The sequence below is a fragment of the Lepus europaeus genome, chromosome X, assembly GCF_033115175.1.
Source record: "Lepus europaeus isolate LE1 chromosome X, mLepTim1.pri, whole genome shotgun sequence".
NCBI classification, from domain to species: Eukaryota; Metazoa; Chordata; class Mammalia; order Lagomorpha; family Leporidae; genus Lepus; species Lepus europaeus.
The window spans coordinates 48,982,341-48,996,623 of record NC_084850.1 but is presented as its reverse complement, the minus strand read 5'-3'; the positions used below and the strand labels follow the sequence as shown (position 1 = coordinate 48,996,623).

Genomic DNA, 14,283 nt, shown 5'->3' with positions numbered 1-14,283 from the left:
AGCTGTTGACAGTAAAGGCTCCATACACATCTTTCTGCGAAAGACGACACAAAGGTCTCTAAACTCCTGAGTCTTAACATGTGAAGAATTCCTCCTGCTTGGGCACCAGTCACTACATTCATGAGCCTCTGAAAAGAACACATGTTCACTTTGCCATTACAGAACCAGCTTCTGATGTAAACTCAGGTCTTGGGGGGAATGTCTAGCTTTGCAGTTTAGAAACCTGCACCCTACATTGAAGTGCATGGATTCACTCCAGTTCCTGGCTCCAGCTTCCTGCTAACGCAAACACAGGGAGACAGCAGTAATGGCTCCAGAAAGTGGGTTCTTGCTACCCACGTGGGAGACTTGGATAGAGTTCTTGTCCCCAGCTTTAGCTCCAGCCCAGCCATAGCTGTTGTAAGCATCTGGAGAGTGAATCAGCAGATGGGAGCATGCACACATGTACATGTGCTTCCTCCCTTTCTCTCCCTCTCTAATAAAATTTTTTTGCCATTTTCATTTAAGCTTCAATCCTCCAAAATTGGCTTTGGGATGTGGAATTTTCACACTTGGCATTTATCTTCCATTATGTTTTCCAGTTCGGAATGCCAGGAATGAATGGCCATTTGGCTACTGGTTGCCTGCCAACAGAGCACAGTTTTATCCTAATTAAGAATGGCCTTGGCCTGCGATGCGGCTCACTAGGCTAATCCTCCGCCTGCGGCGCCGGCACCCCAGGTTCTAGCCCCGGTTGGGGCACCGGATTCTGTCCTGGTTGCTCCTGTTCCAGGCCAGCTCTCTGCTGTGGCCCGGGAATGCAGTGGAGGATGGCCCAAGTGCTTGGGCCCTGCACCCACGTGGGAGACCAGGAGGAAGCACCAGGAGGAAGCAGTGTGCTGGCCGTAGCAGCCATTTGGGGGGTGAACCAATGGAAGGAAGACCTTTCTCTCTGTCTCTCTCTCTCTGTCCACTCTGCCTGTCAAAAAAAAAAAAAAAAAAGAATGACCTTGTGTGTCATGGTGTCATGCCAACCTGCTGAGCTGGCAGACAGACACTGACCAGAAAGGGTCAAGAGCTCCATCTTCTCTAACTGTACTATTTCAGCTTCACGCCTTCTGTTTTGAAGACTCTTAAAATGTATGCATCGAGTCCTCCAGCGGCTTTTAGAAGCGGAAATGGAAAGGGTGTGATATGTATGGACTGCCTCCTAAATGTCAAGGGCTGCACTGGGGACAAGCAAGATTGCTGTTTCAATTCAATCCCCCTGTTAATCCCAGGTAGTCAGGTACTGGCATTTTCTCTGTGTTTCTAGGCAAGGATACTGAGGTTCAGAGAACTTAAGCAAGAGTGCTCACATAGCGAGTAGATGCTAGATCTGGTACGGGAGCCAGGTCTAGTAAAATCTAGATGCTATGCTTTTTCCTATACGATGCCACGTCCTTTAGCAGTGAGGTACAGAGCTCTATCTGCACTCTGCCTCTCCCTGCTCCCTTGTCCGAGAAGGTTAGATCTACGGGTAGTTTCACTTGCTTTGCTATTTTGCATAGGCTAGGCCTGCCCTCAGTTTTTCTTCTCGTCCCTCTCGGCAATGGCCTATGACCAAGCCCGGCATGCTTATCCCGACCCCCTCCCTGCCACTTCCCCCACCACAGTGGCTTACTAGAATGTCTGAAGTTTACATATTGGGTGAATCAGTGCATCACACAGCATCTGCACTCCAAAATCTCTGAGGTGATTTCCACTTAAGTCCAGCAATGTTAGGTTCTCGTTTCTGCTAAGGACAGAAGCAAGCGCTCCACAGCATGCGTCTGTGAGATGACATTCTGCTAACCTATGAGGGACAGAAGATTCAAGAAGCAAAGTAACTTTACCCCAGTTCCCCAAGGACCGTCTCTTCCATATGCAGCCTGGACCAACAGCCCAGTAGAACGCATTCCTGTGCACTTACCACAAGGTCTGGAGCTTGCAGTAGGGGTGTTTCAGCCCTTCACAAAGTACCTGCATGCCTTCATCCCCTAAGGCATTGTCACTAAGGTCAAGGTCTCTCAGGTGTTCATTGGTGTACAGTGCATTACACAGATCCTGACAACACGCCCCCGTCAGGTGACAGGTCCATAATCTGCCAGAAAGTAAGGGAGACAAGCCTGGCATCATTTCATCTACCCTAGAGTCACTTTAGGAATTGTGTTTGTCCATTAGAAAAACAAATTAGAAAAGCAGAGTGTCATGTTAAAAGGAGGGGAGCAGTGTTGTGGTGCAGCAGGTTAAGCCACTGTCTGCAATGCTGGCTTCCAGATGAGCGCAGGTTTGCATCCCAGCTGCTCCACTTCCAATCTAGCGCCTTGCTAATAATACACCTGGGAAAGCAGCAGGAAATGTCTCAAGTGCTTGGGCTTCTGCCACCCACATGGGAGACCCAGATGGAGTTCCAGGCTTCTGGCTTTGGCCTGGCCCAGCTCTGGCCATTGCAGCCACCTGGAGAGTGAAGCAGAGTATGGAAGATCTCTCTCCCCTCCCCCTCCATCTCTCCATCTAATTCTGCCTTTCAAATAGACAAAATCTTAAAATAAGAACCTGTCAGGCCAGGGCCAGGCAGAGATTGCAGGGCAAGAATGATTTAGCTTCCCCGTCCAAAATTATTCAATTTTTCATTAATTGCTTCCTTGGAGATTCAATCACCAGGTCAAAAGCGACTCATTTAATTTGGGGAGCTGCTGAAACATCAGGAAGCTGCCTGTGGCTAGAGTCCACCATACTCACGCCAGATCCTTTAACTGACAGTCAGGCTGTTTTAATCCTTCACACAGCAATTTCAGTCCCAAATCTTCAATTTTGTTATTAATTAGCAGTAGTCTTGTGAGACTTCGCGTGGAGCTTAGGACTTGGGCAAGGGGCTCGCAGCAAGCTGCAGAGAGGGAACATTCTGAAAGCCTGGAGGGAGAGGAACAGCAAGGGGGCTGTTAGCTACGGCAGCAAGCGGTGCTAATGACCCTCAAATGCCAAGGCCGGGGAGAAGGACAAGCAGACACTTACACCAGGTTCTTAATCATGCCCTTTGCGTGCAGCAGACCTTCACAGAGACGCCGTACTCCTGTGTCCCCCAGGACATTGGCGAACACAAACAGTTCTTGTAGAGTCTGACTCACTTGCAAGAAAGAAGAGAGCTCCACACAGCTAGCATCTGTGAGGGAACAGGTGCTCAAGCTATCCAGAGAAAAAGAAAAGAAATATTAGCCACCGCCATCATTTGGGCTTCCTGGAAATGTTTGGCCAGTCTGCACACTTCGGTACATCCTAACTGGGCTTTAAGTTCTGGCTCCTGCCCCATCTCTTTCATAGAACCTCCTCTTGAGGTCTCCAGCCCACAGTGACCCCCTCTTCCCTCGACTTGCCTGGATTTTCAAAAATGATTCTGCAGTATTTTGTTCCTATGTATGTGTCCTTAAGGGCAGTCTTGTCATTACCCACATCTAGCCTAGTTTTGGATACACACAGCAGGCATGCTTTATTATATAGTTAGCATCTAAACAATGTAACTCCTGGAAACACATGTAGCTGTGGTACACTGGAAAAAGCATGGCATCTGGAGACAGATTTTGGGGTCAACATCCTGGCTATACTACTTGTGAGCAGTGTGATTTTGGCCAAGTCACTTTTCCCTTGATCCTGAGTTTCTTCATCTACACAAGAGATGAGAAAAACTACCTTCTATGACTATTTGAAGGAGTGAACACAGTCAGATAACTTGTGGCAAGCACCAAGCAGGTACCAGAAAAGTTCAACAGACTGGCAGGATGCTAGATAGTTCTAAGAAACTTACTCGAGTTTCTCCACTTTACAGTTGGCATGTCTGAGACCCTCGCAAAGATACTTCACCCCTGTGTCCCCCAGAGGATTTTCACTCAGGTCCAGCTCAGTGAGGTGTGGGTTGCAAATGAGAACAGAGGCAAGATACTTGCAAACAGCTTCTGAGCTTTCTGGGAGAAGGCTAGCACACAACCTGGAGGGAAAGATGTAGAGAGACTCACTTCCTATCCATGATGCCACACAAGCAGAGAAAAGTGAAGACCTAAGACACAAGACTCCCCATTTGGAGCATGTCACAGCCCCTTACTCCCCCACGACAAAGACCTGTACACTACTTGCAAAGCAATGCATCCCATTGTAGGAACTTGACTGCCCGAGGAAAGCAAAGGGCTGGGAGGAAATCGTAAAATGATGTAGTCTCATTTTAAATCCCTGTATGAAATTAGTACTCTATCTCTTATCTTCTTTCAATCCCGGGGAGGAGGGGATTCTCCAATCATTTTACAGTCAAAAGGTCTTTCTTTTCCTCTTATTTAAATGTCCATTATTTATTAATTTGTCCTTAGAGAAACCCAGTCCATCATCATCATCATCCATATAAAAATATTCCTTCTTTAGCACAAAGAGCGGTTTTTACTGACCTCCATGTCTTCTCAATTTTTGTTTCTCCATTGCAATTCTGTAATTCCTTGAATCACTTCCCACCAACTTTTTCTTCCACTGTCTTTAAGAATTTCTAGATACACCCTACAACCTGTCAGTCCTCCATTTTTTTCTCTTGACTTGCTATGCTATAAACTCAGTTATGAAGAGCATTCATAAGGAGACATATTTATACCTACCCAATTTAGAAATCTTAAATAGAGGCACTTTGCATGAAGTGAGTTTTCAAAGCAGATTTTAGAAAGTGTTAATGCTAAATAGCTTTTGGCTGAAAAAAAAAACCCACATATATACAGTGATGGTTAATTTAACATGTCAACTTAGGTAGGTCATGGTATCCAGATATTTGGTCAAACATTTTTCTAAATGTTTATTTGAAGGTACTATTTAAATGAGATCAATGTTTTCATCAGTAGACTTTAAGTGAAATAGGTTACCTTCCATAACAGAGTGGGCCTGACCCAATCAGTTGAAAGTCTTAAAAGAAATAGAGCAGACTCCTCAGCACAAGGATGGGCTCTGCCGGTAGATCACCTTTGCACTTGAATTGCAAGATTTTGGACTTCTCAGCCTCAATGATGATGGGAGCCAATTCTTTAAAATAAATCTCTCTTCCCCCCTCTCCATGTATACATCCATCTACACACTCAGACACAAATACACACACAGGCATATAAATACACATTCCATTGATTGCTTGGTTGTGTTTCTCTGGAGAACCTTGACTAATCCATATGTGATAACACATTTTGGATTATGGTAATTACTGTGCACTTTCAGGCACACTTAGGTTTTGAATTCTGCTTTTATCATGGTTTTTAGCCTAATAATGTTGGGCCCCCATTTCCTCATATGCTAAAAATGGACATCATGGGGGCCAGTGCTGTGGTGTAGTGGGTAATGCCACTGCCTGAAGTGCTGGCATTCCACATGGGTGCCGGTTCGAGTCCTGGCTGCTCCACTTCCGATCCAGCTCTCTGCTATGGCCTGGGAAAGCAGTAGAAGATGGCCCAAGTCCTTGGACCCCTGCACCAGTGTGGGAGACCCAGAAGAAGCTCCTGGCTTCAGATCGGCACAGCTCCAGCCATTGCGCCCAGTTGGGGAGTGAACCAGTGGATGGAAGACCTCTCTCTGCCTCTCCTCTCTCTGTGTAACTCTTTCAAGTAAATAAATAAATCTTTAAAAAAATGGACATCATAATCTGGACCTCTCAGAGCTGCTGCGCAGATTACAGGAAATCATGTATCCAAAACATTTAATGCAATGGCTAGTACAAAGTAATTGCTCAGTAAATGTGAGTTATTACTGTGGTTGATGACATTGCCACTTAAAAGAAAACTTTTCCTCCTTAGCTTATCACATAGGAACAAATCTAGGGACTGCCACTTTTATTCTTCTTTTCCGTGATTCCTTGAAATGTGTTTTGCTCATACAACATCCATCTTGAGGGGCATATTTTAAAAACATTCTTGCAGAACTGAAACTAACATTCACAACTTACTTGAGTTTCTGTAATTTGCAATTTGGATCTTTTAAACCTTCACAGAGCAATTTCAAAGCTGAAGCTTCCAGTTTTGTTTCACTAAATTCCAGCTCAGTGAGCCACTGATTGGTGCTAAGAACAGCTGCAAGAGCGCCACAAGAAGCCGGAGAGATAAGGCACCGGTACAACCTTCAGAGGACAGAAAAATGGCTTCACTACCTTATTTATGCTCTCCCAAAAGAAGCGGAAATTGATAAAAGAAAAGTTCTGAACATAAACAACAAATTCTCCTGCAATCGGTTACCTCAATTTCTGTAGTATACAGTTTGGCTGTTTTAATCCTTCACACAGAAGCTTCAATCCTGAATCTTCCAGGGTGTTTTTGACAAATTCCAAATCTGTCAGATACTGGTTGGTTTCGAATACCGAGGACAGGTCTCTACCACAAGAAGCTGTGAGGTGACAGAAAATGAGTCTGTGTGGAGAAAAAGACATTTCAGCAAAGAAAGAGAACAGGGTTCACAGCAGGGAGGGTGGGTATTGTGGCTCAGGGCGTTCATTAAGCTGCCACCTGCGATGCTGGCCTCCAATATTGGAGCACCGGTTTCATTCTCAACTACTCTGCTTCTGATCCAGATCCCTGCTCATGTGCCTAGCATGGCAGTGGATGATGGCCCAAGTACTTAGGTTCCTGCCGCCCACATGGAAGGCCACCATGGTGTTCTGGGGCTCCTGCCTTCAGCCTGGTCATGCCCCAGCTGTTGCAGGCATTTGAAGAGTAAACCAGTGGATGGAAGATCTCTCTCTGCCCCCTCTGTGTATGTGCGTGTGTGTGTGTGTGTGCATGCGTGTGTGAGCCCTGTCACTCTTTCCAAAAAAAAATAAATATTTAAAAAGAGATAAAGGGTTCTCCTTAAAGGTATTTGTTTGTACCTTAGTGATATAATGTAATTCATTCAGCAGTTAATTTATTAAGTGGTTACCACTGTGCTAGATGCTGGACACATGGAGAAAATTAAGACACAGACTATGCCTTGGAGGGATGCCAAATTAATATGAAAAAAAAATGGTTAGAAAATCATGAATTATAATAAAATGTGAAAAGTACTACAAGAGATATGAACAAGGTATTATAGTGACAAAGAAAGGTTGCATAATTCAGGCTAGTTTGAAGTATGGTTTAGAGAGCCAAAATATATAAATATATATTATAGTATAACTACATATTACATATAGTACTATATAAAATATATATTTCAATATATTTACATATTACATATAGTAATACACACACATACACACACACACACTTGAGGAAAAACGCTTAAGCACAGCCGAGAAAAGGGATCAGAATCTGAATAGGAGTTAAGCAGATGAGGGGAATGTGGAGGGAGAGAGATGGAGGGGCTGAGAAGCAGCCTGTGCAAAGGCCAAGAGGCAGAGAGTGAAAACACTTCATTTGAGAAATGGCAAATTATTTGCTGTGCTCTATTTTTAAAGATTGGCAGGGCATATATAAACTATTAAAAGTGGTTACTTCCCAGGTTGGAGGAAGGGTGGGATAATAGGACGACATATATTTTCCAGGTACTCAATAATTAATTACAATGATCAGATGTTACTGGAGGAAAAGGCTTTTGTTAATTTGGAAAAACATAATACATACTTATTATAAACACTTTTTACAGTGAAGAAAAACACATAATAAACTTTTAAAAAGATTTACTTATTTGAAAGTCAGAATTACAGAGAGAAAGGGGGAGAGGGAGAGAGGGGGAGAGGGGGAGAGGGGGAGAGGGGGAGAGGGGGAGAGGGGGAGAGAGGGAGGGAGAGGGAGAGGGAGAGGGAGATAGATTGATCAATCGATCGATCTTCCATCTACTGGTTCATTCCCCAGATGACCATAAGAGTCTGGGCTGGACCAGGCCGAAGCCAGGAACCAGGAGTTGCTTCCAAGTCTCCCATGTGGGTGGCAGGGAATCTTGAATTTGAGCCATTTTCCACTACTTTCCCAGGCCGTTAGCAGGGAGCTGGATCAGAAATGGAGCAGCCAGATTATGAACTAGCGGCCGTATTTGATGCCACCATCGCAGGTGGCAGCTTTACCCATTATGCCACAATGTTCCAAACAATAAACTTTTGTAAAAAGATTTATTTTATTTTTTTGAAAGACAGAGTTATGGGCAGTGGGGGGTGGGGAGAGAAACAGATCTTCCATCTACTGGTTCACTCCCAAAATGGCTGCAATGGCCAGGGCTGGGCCAGGCAGAAGCCAGGAGCTTCATCTGGCTATCTCACCTGGGTGGCACCTGGACCCAAGCATCTGGACCATCTTCTGCATTCCCAGACACATCAGTAGGAAACTGCATTGGGAGTGGAACAGCCAGGACTTAAACCAGTGCCTATATGGGATGTCAGCATTGCAGGTGGTGGCTTAACCCACTACAGCACTACACCCACCCAATAATAAACTTATGAAAAGAAGTAACATATTCCTATCCAAAAATAACCTCTATTAATTCATTAGTATTCAACTGTAGAGAATTTTTAATGCATGTTTGTATAGGTAATTACATGTTCTTTGTAACAAATGAAATCTGAAACATACGTATTTTTTTTAAAGACCTATTTTATTTATTTGAGAGGTACAGTTACAGAAAGGGAGAGGGAGAGACAGAAACGTCTTCTGTATGCTGAGTCACTCCCCAGCTGGCCGCAATGGCCGGAGCTGCGCTGATCCGATGCCAGGAGCCAGGAGCTTCTTCCGGGTCTCCCACACGGGTGCAGGGACCCAAGTACATGGGCTATCCTCTACTACTTTCCCAGACCATCAGCAGGAAGCTGGATCAGAAGTGGAGCAGCTGGGACTCAAACCAGCACCCATATGGGATGCTGGTGCTGAAGATGGAGGCTTAGCCCACTAACGCCACAGCACCAGTCCTGAAACATATGCATTTAAAAAAGTTAAAAAACACTTTACTAATCTGTCAACTATCCCATGTCCCACAGATAACTAATGTTAAGAGTATGGTGTATTTAGTTGGCGCTGTGGCATAGTATGTTGAGCCTCCGTCTGTAGCGCCGGCATCCCATAGAGCTGCCAGTTCAAGTCTCAGCTCCTCCACTTCTGATCCAGCTTTCTGATATGGCCTGGGAAAGTAGTGGAAGATGGTCCAAGTCCTTGGGCACCTGCACCTGCATTGGCGACCTAGAAAAAGCTCCTGGTTCCTGGCTTTAGATTGGCCCAGCTCTGGCCATTGCAGCCATTGGGGGAGTGAAACAGCAGACAGAAGACCCTCATCTCTGTCTGTAACTCCACCTCTTATGTAAATAAATAAATAAAAAGAGCATGGTATATATCTTCCCCCATCTCATTCTCTAAGATTACAAAAATATATGAAAACATATAAGTATATATACAAAAGGGCTTCCAAAAGTTTGTGGAAAATGGAATTAAAAGATGTTTATTATGGTGTAAAAAATTTTAGAATCCATGTATATGTTTTTCATAACATGCATGTCCCATGAACTTTTTGAAGACCCGTCATATGTATGATTTGTACATGTTCTAAAAATGGGAGTCCTAGAAAATATCACTTCAACTTTACATGTACTTTTGCCATTCAGTCTTCATCTCAGGCTCATAGATAGAAACTGTGATTCAGTTATAAACACAATATATAATTAGATACACAAAAAGTGGTCAGGGCTGGCGCTGTGGCGCAGTAGGTTAATCCTCTGCCTGCAGCGCCGGCATCCCATATGGGCGCTGGTTCTTATCCCAGCTGCTCCTGTTCCAATCCAGCTCTCTGCTGTGGCCTGGGTAAGCAAAAGATGGCCCAAGTGCTTGTGCCCCTGCACCCACGTGGGAGACCCAGAAGAAGCTCCTGGCTCTTGGCTTTGGATTGGCACAAGTCCTTGGGCCCCTGCACGCTTGTGGGAAACCCAGAAGATTCTCCTGGCTCCTGTCCTCAGATCAGCGCAGCTCCAGCCGTTGCAGCCATTTGGGGAGTGAACGAGCAGGTGGAAGACCTTTCTCTCTCCATCTCGCTCTCACTGTCTGTAGCTCTACCTCTCAAATATTATTTATAAAATATTTTTATTAAAAAAGTGGCAAAATAGGACTCCATCTCAGATCTGTCTGGTTTATCCTGTGGGCCTGAAAATGTCGTTGAAGGATCTGAGAAGCATTGTCAGACTCCTCTGACCACGGGGTAAGGCAGGAGACCACCCTGATGTCAGAGCTCTGCAGTGGTAGAGGGAGGAAATGAGGGAAGCTGGACTAGGACTAACCATTAGGGGTGGACAGATTCAAGACACCTCGGGAGGGGCTGAAGTGGCTAGGACTCATGGAGAAGCTATCGAGGGTGACTCCAATGTTCAATCTTGCCAGTGAGGGGGCGGTTCCCTGGTCCCACCCTCTTCCTGAAGGGGGGGGGAGCTGCGGAAGGCGAGGCACCATTTCTCATTCTAGAACATTCCAAACCTAGGAGCTAGAAGAGAGCTGGTCCCCTGGCGTGGAACAAACCATTATGGTAGGGTGGTGGAACAGTTTTTACTTGATTGCAAGTTGTTTTATTTTATTGGTTCTGTGTTTTTTCTGACCACAGTTGGTTTCTTTCCACCTTCAAGGGCTTTCAGCCTTGTAGCAGGTTCCTTTAGGTCCCGGGGGAAGGAGAGGGGCCTTCCTCCTGCATCCCTCCTCCCACCCTCGCTGTCTCTGGAAGTTGGAACAGTCCTAGAATAAAGGACTCGTGTGCTGGTTCCTAGGCTCCCTTTCCCACCCTGGAGCGCTAAGAGAAAGACTTCACTCTCTTTGGGCCTGGTAGGCGGCGTCATCAGCCTGTACCTCCTTGGGTCCCTGGCAGGAAAGGTGAGGCCTGGTGGAAGTGTCTAGGGTGGGATAAGCCGACTGGGGGGGAGGGTCACCATATTGCAGGGTTGCGGGGGGTGGGGGGAGGTGGATGAACGGGACTAGGGAACGGAGAGGGCAGAAGGGCGAGGAGGGAGGAGTCTGGAGGGGTTGGGGCTGGTAAGGGAGCAGGAAAGAGACAACCAGCATCCCACTCCACAGAGCCAGCGAAGCTGAAGTCGCTGAGATCGTCGGTCACCATGGCCTTGAAACCAGAGGACCCCTGTAGTGGGTTCAGGCATAGACAGGTGATAGACTTCATCAATCAGAAAATGGCCATGCACAAGAAAGGCTCCAAGTTCTATTGCGATAATATGCCCCTGTCCTGGGAGGAGGTGGAAAACAAGCTCCGGGTCATCTTAGAGGACAGCGAGGTGCCCAAGGAAGCCAAGGAAGCCTGCGCTTGGGGCAGCCTGGCCCTTGGGGTGCGCTTATCCCGAAGGCAGGGACAGTTACAGGGGCGCAGGGTGCGCTGGCTGCATGACTTCGCCAAACTGCATAAGTCGGCTGCACAGGCTTTGGCCTCAGAAATGAAGGAGCTCAGGGCACAGCACGAGGTGGAGCGCAAGGAGGCAGCATTCCGACTGCAGCTGGCCCACGCCAAAGTGGCAGACTTGCAGAAAGAACGGGACATGCTGAGCCGGAAGCTCTTGCAGGCGGTAAGACTGCTCAACTCCCAGCAGGAGCCCCGTCTCCCAACAAGAGCCTCCTCTGCGGCAGGAGCCCCACCTCACCCTTCCCTGAGCCTGCTTCCCCCAGACCCGACCTCAGGTCCAGCCACTCCTCTCCAGGAGCTGAACAGCCGCTGTGAGTGGGTTACAGAGAGACCACTCCTGGCCAAGGCCAAACAGGCTGCAACAGGAGTATTGGGTGGACAGGAAGAGGCGGCAGCTGCCACTGGCGCTAGCAGAAGAGGACGAAAGAAGAGGGAAGTAGAGATTGTCCCCTTGGAGGCCACCCAGGAGCTAAGTGGAGGCCTCCCGAGGCTTCTCGGAGCTGCGGGGCGGAAACATGACAAGTCCGGCAAGCAGAGGGAGGGAGACCTCAGGTCAGTGGAGACGGCCATGTTTTATTCCTCTGGGACCCTAAACGCAGGGCCCACAGCCTCACAGGCACTTCTTCCTGTCCAGCTCCCTGCCTCGTTCTCGTACTCCTACGCGCCCCTCTTCCCAGCCCCATCCACACCACCCCTAGCTACAGCCAGGGTCCCAGCACCGGCTGCACCTCAGACGTTCCCCCAGTGGTCAGCCTCTGAGAGCGGCCTGTGGTCTGCCATGGGGGCTCAGGGAGTAGACCCTCCAGCACCGCAGAGAGACGAGAAAGACTCCGAAGCCCAGCAGCAGAGAAGACCCCCAGTGTTCCGCCGGCCCGGGGACTGGGACTGCCCCTGGTGTAAAGCTGTCAACTTTTCACGGAGGGAAATGTGCTTCCGCTGTGGGAGGGGAATCTGGCTCCAAAGCCCTTGAATTCAGAAATGTGAAATAGAAAAAGCAGCATACCCCAATGGGAAATGGATTTTTCAGAGGGAGCCGGGAGAGGTGGAGAGGGGACAGGGAAGGAATGGAAGGGAGGTGGGTGGAGTATAGGTAGCTGGGGAAGAGCCATGTTTTAATGACCCCCTTTTGTGTTCTGGAATGTTAGCTCTATTGCAGTTTCTGTGTGTGTGTGTGTGGGGGGGGTGTGTTTGTCCCCATACCCTAGTGTCTGGTGGCCCTGGCCTGCCATGCGTATCACATATCGCCCTCTCCCTCAGCCTAGGCCTAGGCCTTACCTGGTTGGAACAGGAGTGGACATTTGACCTATCTGAGCCCAAGAGCATGCTCAGGCTAGGAAATCTGGACATAGAGCTGGTTTTCACAGCCAGGGTGGTTTTAGGCAATGAGGCAGTGGGTCACTTGGAGTTGGGGGCAGGGTCGCAGCTGTCAAGGCCACAGCTGAGGCCTGGTGCTGGGTGTGAGGCTGCAGAATGGGGGACTATACAGAGGCAGGTGTCTTTTGTAGGATCCCCGTTCCAGGAAGCAGACAGGCACAAGAGGAATTAGTTGATCCTGTGACCCCAGAGATGAGGAGAGTGGCAGGGAAAACTCACTTTTCTACAATTGTGTTACATAAAAATCTATTTTGCACAGATTCACTTCTCGTTATGCTAACTTGAGTGAGCTCCTGTTCTGGGCAACCAGATTATTTACAAATCAGAAACTGGCACCAGGAGAGCAGCTGCAAATAACCATCAAAGAAAATATTGCGCCTGGCTGGGGCGGTACATCCTGGTGTGTGTGGCAAGCTATGGGGTTTCCTGGATCCCGAGAGTCCCCAAGTATGAACTGAATGGGAGGCTCATTCATGTTCTGAGGGAATAGTATTACAAGAAGCAAAACCAGCCTGGGGTTAGCCCTGGGTTTATACTTTTACTCAAATCAACATAGCAGAGATCTGCCACTCCTACGGGACTCTGTCAGGGCTGCAAACAGAGGATTTCAGCACCAACTGCAGGCGAGGACTGCTGTGCCTGTACGGCCCCATGACAGGAGAATCCTCCCAAGTCCCCAGCATGCAAAGCCACGGACAGTCAGATCGGAACAGGGAACCATGCCACTGCTAAGGAGGCGAGTCAGCAGCCGATTAGGCCTGGGGGGTTTTCGGGTCTACACCGCTGACCAACGCACACTGCCATTCTGAGGGATTCTCACCCCCAAACTACCACTATGACAAATGTATGGGGCTGGGGGGTGGGAATTTGGCTGCGAAGCTCTCACTGACTTCAGAAACGTGAAGTAGAACAGTGGCGTATCCCAGTGGGAAATCAGCTTCCAGAGAGAGGGACAGGCTGGGGATGATGGCAGTGGGTGGAGTAAGGGGGCAGGTGGGAGGATGCTCTGCCTCTGCCCTCCGATGACCACAGACTACATTCAGGGGGACTGAACTCGGGTTTCAGCCCTCAGGTGGGTGTATGGGGAGAAGTTTCACCTGACCAGACTGAGATATGAATAGAGGAGTCCCAGACATCAACTAGGGATTGTGGGCCTAGAGACTGAGAAGTTGTGTCCCGGGGACATCTGCAGCAACTCAAAGTGACTTTGGGTTGTCTTCAGTTGGTGAAGGTGTGGATAATCACTATTAAGAGTTGGAGGCCAGATTCCTGGCCTGAACAGGTGAGAAATGTCTTTGGCCTCGTTCCTACTTCTCTAGGCCAGGGTTTCCTAGGAGCTGGATAATTCTTGCAGGGAACTGTCTAGTGTATTACAGGATGTTTAGCAGAATCCATAGCCTCTACTCCCTAGATGTCAACAGCACCCACCCCCAGGTTGTGACAACCAGAAATATCTCCAGATTTTGCCACACGTAGCCTAGAGAACAAAATCACCCACAGATGGGAACCATGGAGACAATAGCATACCTAGGAGCAAACAGAACAAGGTGGAATGAAACGAGAAGG

General features: G+C 47.8%; 1 protein-coding gene across 5 annotated transcripts in view; it reads right to left on the bottom strand.

The window, feature by feature from the left end:
• LOC133753031 (NACHT, LRR and PYD domains-containing protein 12-like) overlaps window positions 1-14,283 on the bottom strand; it is a 97,277-nt gene that overhangs the window by 25,655 nt on the left and 57,339 nt on the right. For 3 of the 5 annotated variants that reach the window (XM_062183393.1, XM_062183391.1, XM_062183392.1), the window contains exons 6-12: window positions 6,240-6,410; window positions 5,954-6,124; window positions 3,803-3,982; window positions 3,016-3,186; window positions 2,743-2,913; window positions 1,931-2,101; window positions 1,643-1,813 (exon numbers count right to left, since the gene is read on the bottom strand). In XM_062183393.1, the coding sequence (XP_062039377.1) occupies window positions 1,643-1,813; window positions 1,931-2,101; window positions 2,743-2,913; window positions 3,016-3,186; window positions 3,803-3,982; window positions 5,954-6,124; window positions 6,240-6,410 (1,206 nt within the window). The remainder of the gene's footprint in view (window positions 1-1,642; window positions 1,814-1,930; window positions 2,102-2,742; window positions 2,914-3,015; window positions 3,187-3,802; window positions 3,983-5,953; window positions 6,125-6,239; window positions 6,411-14,283) is intronic. The other 2 variants (XM_062183395.1, XM_062183394.1) reach the window with 2 other exon arrangements.